Genomic DNA, 12219 nt, shown 5'->3' with positions numbered 1-12219 from the left:
AGAGGAACAAAAGAAGCCTTTCATTGAGGAATTGCTTACTCTCGGCCCACTGCAGCCACTTCCAAGGAACCTGCCTTGGCAGTAGCGCACTTGGCCCACAAGCAGGAGAGAACACTTGTCACACTATGTCGGAGCTGCCCGTCTATGTGCCTTCCTCCCCAGTAAGGCCGGGAGCTCCCCCAGGGCAGGGCCTGCGTCCTGCTCTCCACTGTCTCCCCAGCACCCAGCGTGGCGCCCAGCACACAGAAGCCCTTTGGTACACACTCACTCATGAACCCACGTAAAGGAAAGGCAAGCATCTGAATTCTTTAGTGGCTTCTGAAGCCCTAAGCACCTGGCTTCCAACACAATAAAAAACTGTTCACAACAACAGCGAGGGGATGAAAACTCTCAGGGATGCGTTTTCCATCCTCTCAGGAGCCTTTGCGGTGAAACATATTCAGAGCAGCAAGAGGCACGAATTTTTGGTTTTCCCATGAAGAGTTCCCAATTGGTCTGGCCCTAGAAGGAGACCCCGCAAAATGCTCTAAGATGGCAACATCCTTTCAACACGCCTTGGCCTGCTTCCTGAGACACGGACGCTTCCCCTGGCTCTCATCATCCTCACCGAAGGATGGCTTTGGACAGTCTCATCCTTGGCCCGAGAACGGCCTGGCTTTACAAACAAAAGCATCTTCAGCTGGGAGAACAGAGCGCCCTGGGCCGAATGACAGCCTGGTGGGTGGCAGGGGAAGAGGAGGGCTGCCAGGAGGCTAAGGAGGGGCCCAGGTGGCTCTGCGGGGGTGACACTTACCCGGACTGTGGAGAGCCACTGGTGGTACAGTTTATCGCTCCCTGGGGAAGGAAGAAGCAGAGAAGCTGGTATTTAAAGAAGTCATGTGTATGCCCTCAGGAGTTCCTCAAGTTGCTTTCAGCATGCAGGACTTGGAAAGTTCGAATCTGGAGAATCACGCGGAGGCTCCCATGCACCACTCCCTGAAGGAGCTGCTGCCACAGGTTTCCTTTCTCAAAGTGAGATCTGATCCTATCAGCGCCCCGAGTACAAACCCAAATCCTCCTCCTTGCCTACTGGATAGAGGTCGGGCCTCTTAGCAACCCTGCTCTCTTCCCCTGTCCTGTCTTGGCACTACCCACCCTCTGCCTCTCCATCCTGTGCTTCCATCCTGCACAACCTCAGGCTCCCTGGCCACACCTCCTCCAAGCCGTCCATGCCCTCGCAAATGCTGTTCCCCTTGCCTGGCCACCGTTCCCTGCTCTCTCTGCTGCAGGGACCAGCTCAGTCATTTCCTCTGTTTCTCTTACTCCTTCCTCTCAACAGCCCTCTAGAATAGGTAACACCCATTCAGAGGTCCACGTTCTCTAAAGTTCTGTGAGCCACACCACGGCAGGAACCACAGGGCTGTGTGTCCAGTGTAAGCACACTGCTGGACATACACTCGGCCCTTCTCATGCTTAAGCAGTGACAGGGAAAGAAAAAGGAGGTGCTGGGAGGAACTGATTCATTTTATCTGGTGGGATAAGTAGGTCTTATCGGCAGACAGCTTTTCTAGGAGTCCGAATGACTAGACTTAGTTTAGCAACACATAAAGCCTGTCTTCTCCCCAGAACCCATACTCAACAGTTAGAACGCTACTCAAAACCCGCCTCCTTTGTGAAGCCCTCATGTTACAGAGCGAGCATTAATAGAGCCCTGCTCTACCCGCACAAAACCCCGCGTCTGCTCCTCTTCCTGCAGTGGCTTAGTCTGTATTTGTCTTTAGTTATGAGCTTTCTCCCATCAGTCTAAAAGTTCCCTGAGGGCAGAACTGGGCCCCCCATTCTTACTGTACAGGGCTGTGGACACAGTAGATGTCCAGGAAATGCTCATCAACGACTCACACACCAGTTTTATTGATTACTGTGCTCTCCATGCAGCACAGGCTGGTAGGGCCTGACAAAGGGGTCTGTAGGTGAGATCACACCTGGCTCTATGAGTTTATGGACTGCCAGTTGGATTATCAGCACAGTCGAGACCAGACACACGCCCAGCAATAAGGGGGGGCTAGTAGTGTGATTATTATTGTTTTGCATTTAGTTTTACTTTGCTGACAGAGACTGAGGCTTTGGGTCTTGCAAAGGCAGCCAGATTGGGATTCAGGAGGCAGGGTCAGCCACTAACATTTCTCTGGGCCTCAGATGCCTCCTTTGAAAAATGAGAGGATGATTCCTCTGGTTCTAAAGGCCTGCAGAGACAGGGCACCCGCGATGATCTTCACATTTTACAGAAACATCTACTAAGCCGCGATCCTCTGCCTGGGTCTGTCCTGGGCGACTGCACAAACCTTTCCTTGGGGTCTCTGATTTAATCTCAACAGGACTCCTGTGAGGTAGGCACTGTTACACTCCGTGCACAGATAAGAACACTTCAGCTGAACGAGGTGAAGTGACTCGACCAAGTTCTCACTGCTGGGCAGTGAATCCTGGTCTCCTAATTCGATTCCTCATGTGCTTTCCACTGCATCGTGCAGGCCACTACGTTACCTAGACTTCGCCCACCCAGGAGAAGCAAGTGACCCCAGCACAGAGGACTTCAGATGGGCCAATGTGCCTCTCATCAGAACATGAAGAGGAATTCCAACACTTCAAGGCCAAGGTTGCAATCAGTCTCTCTAATCCCCAGTGAAGGAAAAAAGAAGTCATTGCCACTCCTAGCGAACACACCCCAATCCCACAGACAGCCCACAGCTCAGAAAGAAAAACGAAATGCCCTCACCAGCATACTCGCCCATGTTGATCTCCTCTTCAAAAACATCACTGAAGCCCTCACCGGAATTGAGAAGGTCTAATCTACCATCGATAAACTATACAAAGAAAGAACAAAAGCGTAACAGCTAGTGCAAAGGAACAGGGAAAGGACGTTCAGCTGGGCTCCTTAGTAGATGACCAAAGAACCAAGACAGGAAAGGGTCTTTGGAATTGTGAGCTTAAAAAGGCAAGTTTCTGAAAAACTCGCTGCGTGTTTATGATAACTTATAAACCTGCACGGCATATTTGCAAAGGCTCCGTCTGGTGGCTGAGCCAATCTCACCCAATCTCCCTCCCCAGACTCTGGGCCTCTCTGGGCTGAGGCCTGCGTTCCCCCCATGCCTGCAGCCTCAGTGCTTAGAGTGGAGGCAGCTGCAGAAACCCCACCAGGGACCCAGGTGCAGAACAGGCGAGGGTGCCGGGCACCTGTTTGAAGAGCTGCAGCTGTGTGGCGTTCTGCAGGAACTGCCTCATGGCTCCGGAGCGATAGTGGGACACGAAGGCTTCCTCGCAAAAGGTGATTGGCTCTTCCTGGGAGACAGAGATGAGACGGGGAGAGGAGGGTTAGAGGGATGGAGTGAGAGAGATCAGTGCTTGTACTCTGTTAGGTGGCACTCCTACATCTGCTGATTTATCTAATCCTCACTTACCTGTGAAGTGGCTGTTATGCTCGATGGCATTCTACTCTGGATGAGGAGGTTATTTCAGAGAGGAAAAGACATCTCCCAAGGTCGTAGGGTAAGAGGCAGGGTGGGAACCAAAGGCAGTATTCCAAACCCCACCCCGCCCCTTCCATATCAGCCACAGGCACACCCCAACAGCAAGTTAGTGGGATGTGCCCTTCGCGGGGGATGATTTCCAAACTCTTCTTTTCAGTTTCAGGAGAGGAACTCTTTCTCTGGACAGCACCTTAGGCAGAAGGAGACCTGCCGCATTCAACAGCCCAGCTGCTCTGGGAGGGCTGGGGGCAGGAATGGAGGCTGGGCTCTCCTTGCTGGGTGGTGCCCCGCCCCCCACTTGCCCCTTTGCAGTTCCTAAGGCACCAGCCGTGGAACGCAGTGTGGAAACTATTTACAGAGTGAGCTTAACCAGTAGCGAGTTATAATTTTAAAATAATTAATTATATTAAAAACCAGGGATGATCAAAAATAAGTTTTATCATCCAGTCAACTTTGTGCTTATGCTGCTTGATGAGGACTACATTTTATGAGTCAAGAAGAGACACCCTGAGCTTAAAAAACCACCCATCTTTGTAGTCAGCACCTCACTCCTTCTTTGAAGGTATGTGGAGTGCTCATCTACACAGACAAGTCTTTAATTTCAACAGTGTATTCTCAATTCTGAAAGATCAGACTTTTACATGTTGAACTAAATTAAAGGTACCTCTCCCTTCACAGACTTGGTGGCAAACACAGATGTTTGAAGCTCTACTTTTATCCTGCTTTAATGAGTTAGGTGAGTGTTAAAGTTACTGTGTAGCGGCTGTAAATTCCAAGAGTCCCTCCTGCTTAAATCCAGCCAATATTAGCTCAGCAACTGGGCAGACCTACTGCTCAAGGGTGATAAGGATGACCCTAAAATACTAGGGTGAGGGGAATGTTTATTTTTATACAGTTACACCTCACCTAATTTTACAAAGAATCTGAGGCAGCTTACATGAGCACCTAAAACAAAGAAAAAAAATCAGCGCTGGAGAATACATAAATATGCAAAACGTATTTATTTGGGAAAATAGTATCTGGATATGCAGATCCTATATGGTTTCTAAAATTCAGTTACAAAATTAGCTCTGAGCTTCCTGGCTGCCACCGAAGAAGGGAACAATGCAAATGTTATATTGTCTGTGAGGAAAAAACACACACCAGTTCCTCAGGAAAAAGGGTTTTCATGACATTTATTACTTTGGCATGGATTTATACCTTCCTTGCTGAACAGTGGAAAGATCAGCTAGTGAGAACCAACAGAAGCCCACCTGGAATTCCATTCCTGTGGCCTAGAAGTGTCGCTCCTCACCCTTGGAACCACAGCAGGGCAATTAATTCTCTCTCCAGGAGGCCTCATCCACGAGCACAGTGTCACCCGTACACTGATCACTCCTGATAAACACTGTCAGCTCAGACGTCTCTTGTCCCAAACCCATATGTCTCCATCTCCACCTGAATGGCCCACCAGAACCTCAAACTCAGAATGGCCAAAACTCCCAATTACTATCCCATCTGGACTGCACTCTAAATCTTTTTTTCTTTCTGAAGTTATCATTATCCATAGCTACTCACAGCAGGCCTATCAATTCCCTAGTCTTTCCCATTTTCCCACTGCAACATCTCATCTGTCTGTCCCCTGCTCTCTATCCCTTGGCACGGGCCTGACTGCCATGGTGGACGTTCAGCTTCATGTCCCTCTCTTGTTTCGTTCCTCCCCGTCCACTTCAATCCTTCTGGCCAGAGTGATTTCTAAAATGCATACTGGATCATGTCACTATCCTACTCAAGAACTTTGTTGGTGGAGATGTTACATTTGTGTGATTATTTAATTCTTGCACTAGACTATAAGCTTCATGGGGGCAGGAACAGTCCCCGTTTGTCTAACAGCAAGTGTCACACACGCGAGCTCCTGTGCGGGGGAGGAAAGAACAAGTCCTTGCCCCTTAGTCAGGCAAACAAACCTTCCCTAAGCTGAGAGAGCCCTCGCTTTTCCAGAGTCCTTTTGTGTCACTTTCCTATGCTCCCCCGCACACCTTATGCCTCAGAGGTGTCTCCTAATCACAGGCCATGTCCGTTCCCACTTTCCTCCGTGCTTTTGCCAGCTCTACTCCTTCCACCTGGACTGTCATGCTTTAAACACAGGCCTGTGTGCGGCAGTCACTCACCCCTGCTCAGTGCTCCCACAGTGCCTTGTGCACCCTGGGTGCTGGGTAATCTTCACTGGTGTCCCTGTGACCAGAAGCTCGAGAGGGCAGAGGCCCTGCTGGATGCATCACTATACTTCCTGGGGACAGTGCAGCAGCCAGCCCCCAGGTAGAAGCTCGAGGATGTTGGTTAAAGAGCTGCAGAATGTGCTTGGCCTGGCTCCTGTCACATGAGCCCTGCGATCTCTGTGTGGCTGAGACACCGCTTAGTCTGATGGTGGAGAGGTCTCAGAGTACGAGGCCAGGCTGAGTGACGCTTATGTCCAGGGAGTTTAGAACTGCTCAGAGGAAATGCTCATTGGAGCTGTTAGCATTCACTCCTGGAGCTTTGGCCCAGTGTTGCCAGGAAGGAGAAATCTGCCGAGGGACCAATGAATTCAAGAGAGTTTGCAACCGAATTTGCATGGAAGAGTAGCCTGAGGCAGGCTTTAGCTGTAGGAGAGCAGAAAGAATCTCATCTTTGGGGAGACAAGAACATTTTGGGGCCTGTTGTCTACTTAATGGAGATGACATCCCCTGGTAAGATGTCTGCACCATAGAAACGAACAGAAGGACATGGGCACGGATGGGAAAGACTCAGGGGAAACGTCGACAAGGGGGGCTCTTTCCACAGAGAGCTTAAAGAACAACATCAGCAGTGTCAGTTGGACATGGAAACAAGTACTGGCTACAGTGTCGTGCTGCTGGGCTGGGTGGCAAAATACGCACTGGAGTCAGAGAGGAAAAGGCTGGTCCTTGCAGGGCAGCGGGTGCGGACATATGAGGAGAAGTCGGCACGTTCAGTGGAGTCTGGAAGGGTGAGTCAGTTAGGTGAGCCGTTCCCACCCATTCAGGGCAACTGTTCTACCCTGACCCTGCACTGTCACTCAGAGTCACGTATAAAGGTCTGACCGGCAGCAGGCACAGAGGGCGCATTCCCCTGCACTACTCACCTTCTAAGGAAATGACAATGATCACGGTTCACCTGGTCCTTACAGAACAGCAGGTAGGGTACCTTGCCTGAGGTCACATGACCCGCACATGGCCGAGTCGGGGTTTAATACGAGGTGGCCTCCAGAGCTCAGCCATCTCATGCACGGTCTGCTGTAGACTTGGGTTTTCCCTGGGGCCTCCGCTTTGCTTGCGCTTGGACACCTGCTGGGGAGTACAAGCGTTCTCTTTAAAGTGGGAGCCCCTCATGTTCTCCTAGTGGACACTCAGAGTACCAGCCCCTCAGAGACAAACAACTCCCGGGAGGGAGTAGGCGAGGCATCGTGAAGGAGGTGCTCCTTCTGTCATGGAACCAACCGGACACCTAACCATTTGCACCCACTTGTCCACCTCCTCCTGCGGTTGAAATGGCTGCCCCCACTCTGCTCTCTGCAGCGGAGGGGAGAAGGCAAGGTCTCTCGTTAATTCCCTCCTTTACAAGAAGTGCCGATTTAGTTCTCCTGTTAGGCTCCTGTTAGGATTAAACCTTTTGTCTTCTTGGGCGACACTCTAGGCGCTGGGGTTACTGACTGATAGTGACGTTAATTCAGGCAAGTCAGGCCGTGAGCATTCAAGCTCAGATCGCATTAGTAGAGTTTTCCATCTATGACCCGAAGGACAGTTAAACACAGCTGCTTAACCCTATCAAGGACTTTGTTATGGAAAGACAAGTTTTACTCTTGGTTTATCCTCTTGACACATGGAATCAATTGGAAATTCCATTATTAATGAGTCCATCTATGTTAACAGGTGAAGCTGGTGATTCCAAAGGTTTTTGATACTTCCAGAAATAAGTGGCTTTTATCCACAGCATTGTGGGTACTGGCATAAAAATAAAATCTCCCATCAGATTCCTTGGCATCTTTCCTTGTTCTGCGGATCCATACTCAAAGTATCAAATTCTTATTTTCCTTCACAAATTTAATTTTTATCAAAATTTTATGTGCACATTTACCCGGAAATTCTAAGGAAAAAAGGAGGTGTCCCCTCTTTATGGACCTTGCTTAAATTTTTAAAAAATGATAATTTTGGAAGATTCACATCCATCCAAACATTTTTAAAACACCTATTGTGTGCCAGGCTCTGAGTTAGGGGAATACAAAGATGAATAAAATACAGTTCCTACAAGTAATACCAATAATCAAATGACGGGTGGGGAGTAGATGAAGGTATGTAGAGATGATACGAGAATGGCAGAATGTTATGTTTATAGCAGCATTATTCACAAAAGCCAAATGATGGATGCAATCCGAATGTCTACAGATGAATGGATAAACAAAATATACATAAAATGAAATATTACTCAGCCTTCAAAAGGAAGGAATTTATGGCACATGCCACAATATGAATGAAACTTGAAGGCATTACGCTAAGTGAAATAAGCCAGCAACAAAAGGGCAAATACTGTCTGATTCCACTTATCTCTAGAGTTGTCAACTTCATAGGGACCGAAAGTAGAATGGTGGTTGCCAGGGGCTGGCGGGAGAGACAGGGAGCTGTTGCTTAAAGGGTACACACTTTCAGTTTTGCAAGACGAAAAAAGTTCTAGAGATGGATGGTGGTGATGGCTGCACAACAGTGCGAATGTACTTCATGCCACTGAGCTGTCCACCTAAAAATGGCTGAAGTGGTAAAATTTATGTATATTTTACCATAATTAAAAAATTTTTAAATGATAGAATGTTTATGGTTGTAGAAGCTGGGCAGTGGATACATAGTTTATTTATTTTGTATATATTTGAATTTTCCGTAACAAAAATAAAAAAGAAAAGCTCCTGTTACCAAGGAATCTTGCCTAATTCAGGGAACAAATAAGTACAGTACAGCGTGACAACTGGCACACCAGAGGGCTGGTTTTGGTTTTTTTTGGGTAAAGCCATCTTTAAAAAAATTAAAAAAGAACTCTGATCCATTTGAGGTAACACAACATGGTGGGGAGAGAACATGTCTTGGGGTGAGAAAGACCTGGACTTGAACCTGGACTCTGATGATACTGGCCACGTGGTCTCAAGAGACTTGTCTTCCCTCATCTGCAACAATTACTCAAGGCTGGCCCACCTCTTAGGGTTGCTTAGAAGATTAAGACAGATGACAGCAAATAAATTTTGCACAAATAACCATTTCTTGAGGGCAGAGACTGAGTTTTGCTGAGGCTGGTAACATAATTTAGGGGACCCAGTGCAAAGTGAATGTGCAGGAAAAAGCGCTGCTGAGCACTAGGGGACCCAGTGCAAAGTGAATGTGCAGGAAAAAGCGCTGCTGAGCACTACAACATGAAGCTTTCTTCTTTTTTCATGGTCTCTTTCTAGACCCTTTATGGTGTTTTTTAAGTTTGCTATTTAATGTCATTCCATGTAAAGAAAAAATAAGAATTTAAATTATTAGCATAGCTTTTATTGTTCAGCTTTTATCGTGCAATGCCAGTTCTGAATGCTAACATATGTGGAATCGTATTTTGTAAATCATATATGCATTTGTATTTTGTTCTCACCAGACAGTGGAAGCGCTGCGCAAAACTAACTCAACTGTTTTAATTTCAGTTCTTGATATACGCACATTTTATTAACACTCTCTGTCTTCGGCTTACTGATGAGAAAGGAAAAGGGACCACGTTTTTTCCACCTTTTCCTCTCCTTCCATGTCATCCTTTTCCCAAGAAGCGGTTGGCTAACACAAGGATGAGTAAGGAATGTGATAGATTTCCGTGGTCATTGGTGCTTCCTAGAACACCACTGCCTTCTCTCAGTGTGAAGAAGTTCTGGTTCTGACGCAGAGTGAGGCCTCTGGGGGCTGTCAGTGCCCCGTGCCTCGGCCACAGACACTGACGCGCTTACCCTGCAAGTGAGCTCCACTCACACTGGGTGGGCTGGAGCAGCTCTGTGAGAGGAGGAAGGCAAGGCTCCTAGGAGGGTGTCTGTGCAGATCTCCTCTGCTCCTGCACATGCTCTACTGTCCCATCGGACTTCATTCACAAAGCACGAGTTTGAAGGTAAAATTACTAAGAATTTGGAGACGGTGACGGCAGAGCATAAACCAGGCACAGGCCTTTCTGAGCGTGGGGCCCCAGTCGCACACCATACACCAGTGAGGCCCACCTGGCCTCACATTTCTCTTCTCCCCTCTCCCTTCAGAGGCTAATGCTCCGTAGGAACTCTGGTTATTGACTCTGTTTGCCATCTGATTGCGCAGCATAGAACAGCTTCAGGCAAGTTTGTGGGTTGACGGAGGTGGGGTTTCTAAACACCTGAGCATGACACTCAAGGCTCTTTGTGACCTTCCCCAGCTGATGTTTTTTTGCTTACGACGCTGTCCACCTTTCTCCACATAACTCATTCCCTTCCAGAAATTCTGGACTGTCGATCACCCCCCAACCACTTTTCACACTCTCACTCCTCTGGCTTCCTTCTTCACGTTACTTCCTGTGAGAACATTACCTGATACCCTCAGGTGAAGAGGGCGCCCCCGTTCCTCCTCCAAGCCTCCACACCAACACCACCTGTGCCTGTTGGCCACTCCCAGCCCACTGCAGACTCCTGGAGGCTCTGATCTACTCCCCACGGCTGGCATGCAACGGACAACAGCTGAGTCACTCCAGGAAGAGGCAGATGGGTGAGTGGGACACAGAGCTGGGTTCCAGTCCCAGCTCTGCCCCTGCGTGCAAACAGCTGCACCTCTCAGATCCCCATTCTCACCACTTGTCACATGGGGATAGCTGGGGGGTTAAACAGGGATGAATGTGATAGTGTATTTAGCAATGCTCAACCTTGGCCATGCATTAGAATCACCCGGGGCACTTTTTCAGTAGTTTCTAAAACTCCCCAGGTGACTCTAATGTAGCCAAGGTTGAGAACCACGGGGGTAGGTGAAAGTGACCAGCACAGCACCCAGACCAATCAACACTCATTTTTAAAAACTTAAGAATAAAGAAATATTATAAAGAAAGCCAGAGAATCTGGCCCCATTTATCACCAGCAGTCCCAACCCAACTGCATTTTATTTTTTTATACAGCAGGTTCTTATTAGTTATCCATTTTATACGCATCAGTGTATACATGTCAATTCCAATCGCCCAATTCATCACCCCCCCAGCCCCCCCAGCCACTCTCCCCCCTTGGTGTCCATATGTTTGTTCTCTACATCTGTGTCTCTATTTCTGCCCTGCAAACTGTTTCATCTGTACCATTTTTCTAGGTTCCACATATATGCGTTAATATACGATATTTGTTTTTCTCTTTCTGACTTACTTCACTCTGAATGACAGTCTCTAGATCCATCCACGTCTCTACAAATGACCCAATTTCGTTCTTTTTTATGGCCGAGTAATATTCCATTGTATACATGTACCACATCTTCTTTATACATTTGTCTGTCGATGGGCATTTATGTTGCTTCCAGGACCTGGCTATTGTAAATAGTGCTGCAGTGAACGCTGGGGTGCATGGGTCTTTTTGAATTACGGTTTTCTCTGGGTATATGCCCAGTAGTGGGATTGCTGGGTCATATGGTAATTCTACTTTTAGTTTTTTAAGGAACCTCCATACTTTTCTCCATAGTGGCTGTATCAATTTACATTCCATCACCAACAGTGCAAGAGGGTTCCCTTTTCTCCACACCCTCTCCAGTAGTTGTTGTTTGTAGATTTTCTGATGATGCCCATTCTAACTGGTGTGAGGTGATACCTCACTGTAGTTTTGATTTGCATTTCTCTAATAATTAGTGATGTTGAACCACTTTTCATGTGCTTCTTGGCCATCTGTATGTCTTCTTTGGAGAAATGTCTATTTAGGTCTTCTGCCCATTTTTCCATTCGGTTGTTTGTTTTTTTAGTATTGAGCTGCATGAGCTATTTATATATTTTGGAGATTAATCCTTTGCTCATTGATTTGTTTGCAAATATTTTCTCGCATTCTGAGGGCGGTCTTTTCGTCTTATTTGTAGTTTCCTTTGCTTTGCAAAGGCTTTTAAGTTTCATTAGGTCCCATTTGTTTATTTTTGTTCTTATTTTCATTACTCTAGGAGGTGGGTCAAAAACGATCCTGCTGTGATTTATGTCAAAGAGTGTTCTTCCTATGTTTTCCTCTAAGAGTTCTATAGTGTCCGGTCTTACATTTAGGTCTCTAATCCATTTTGAGTTTATTTTTGTGTATGGTGTTAGGGAGTGTTCTAATTTCATTCTTTTACATGTAGCTGTCCAGTTTTCCCAGCACCGCTTATTGAACAGACTGTCTTTTCTCCATTGCATATGCTTACCTCCTTTGTCACAGATTAGTTGACCATAGGTGTGTGGGTTTATCTCTGGGCTTTCTATCCTGTCCCATTGATCTATATTTCTGTTTTTGTGCCAGTACCATATTGTCTTGATTACTGTAACTTTGTAGTATAGTCTGAAGTCAGGGAGTCTGATTCCTCCAGCTCCATTTTTTTCCCTCAAGACTGCTTTGGTTATTCAGGGTCTTTTGTGTCTCCATACAAATTTTAAGATTTTGTGTTTGTAGGTCCTTTTCTTCTCTTGTGTTTCGCACTTAGAGAACTTCCTTTAGCATTTGTTGTAGAGCTGG

The 12219-nt window shown here is 47.1% G+C and overlaps 1 protein-coding gene across 1 annotated transcript in view; it reads right to left on the bottom strand.

Annotated features, from left to right (window-relative positions):
* The window catches only part of DENND1A (DENN domain containing 1A), a 548251-nt gene that overhangs the window by 63372 nt on the left and 472660 nt on the right, over positions 1–12219 (bottom strand). Inside the window, 3 exon segments of the mRNA XM_082843076.1 lie at positions 794–834; positions 2753–2840; positions 3211–3315. Coding sequence (XP_082699202.1) covers positions 794–834; positions 2753–2840; positions 3211–3315 — 234 coding nt within the window.

This window comes from Leucopleurus acutus (assembly GCF_964270905.1).
Source record: "Leucopleurus acutus genome assembly, chromosome: 7".
Classification (NCBI taxonomy): Eukaryota; Metazoa; Chordata; class Mammalia; order Artiodactyla; family Delphinidae; genus Leucopleurus; species Leucopleurus acutus.
The sequence above is the reverse complement of the archived record's forward strand: the minus strand, read 5'-3'. Positions and strand labels throughout refer to the sequence as shown.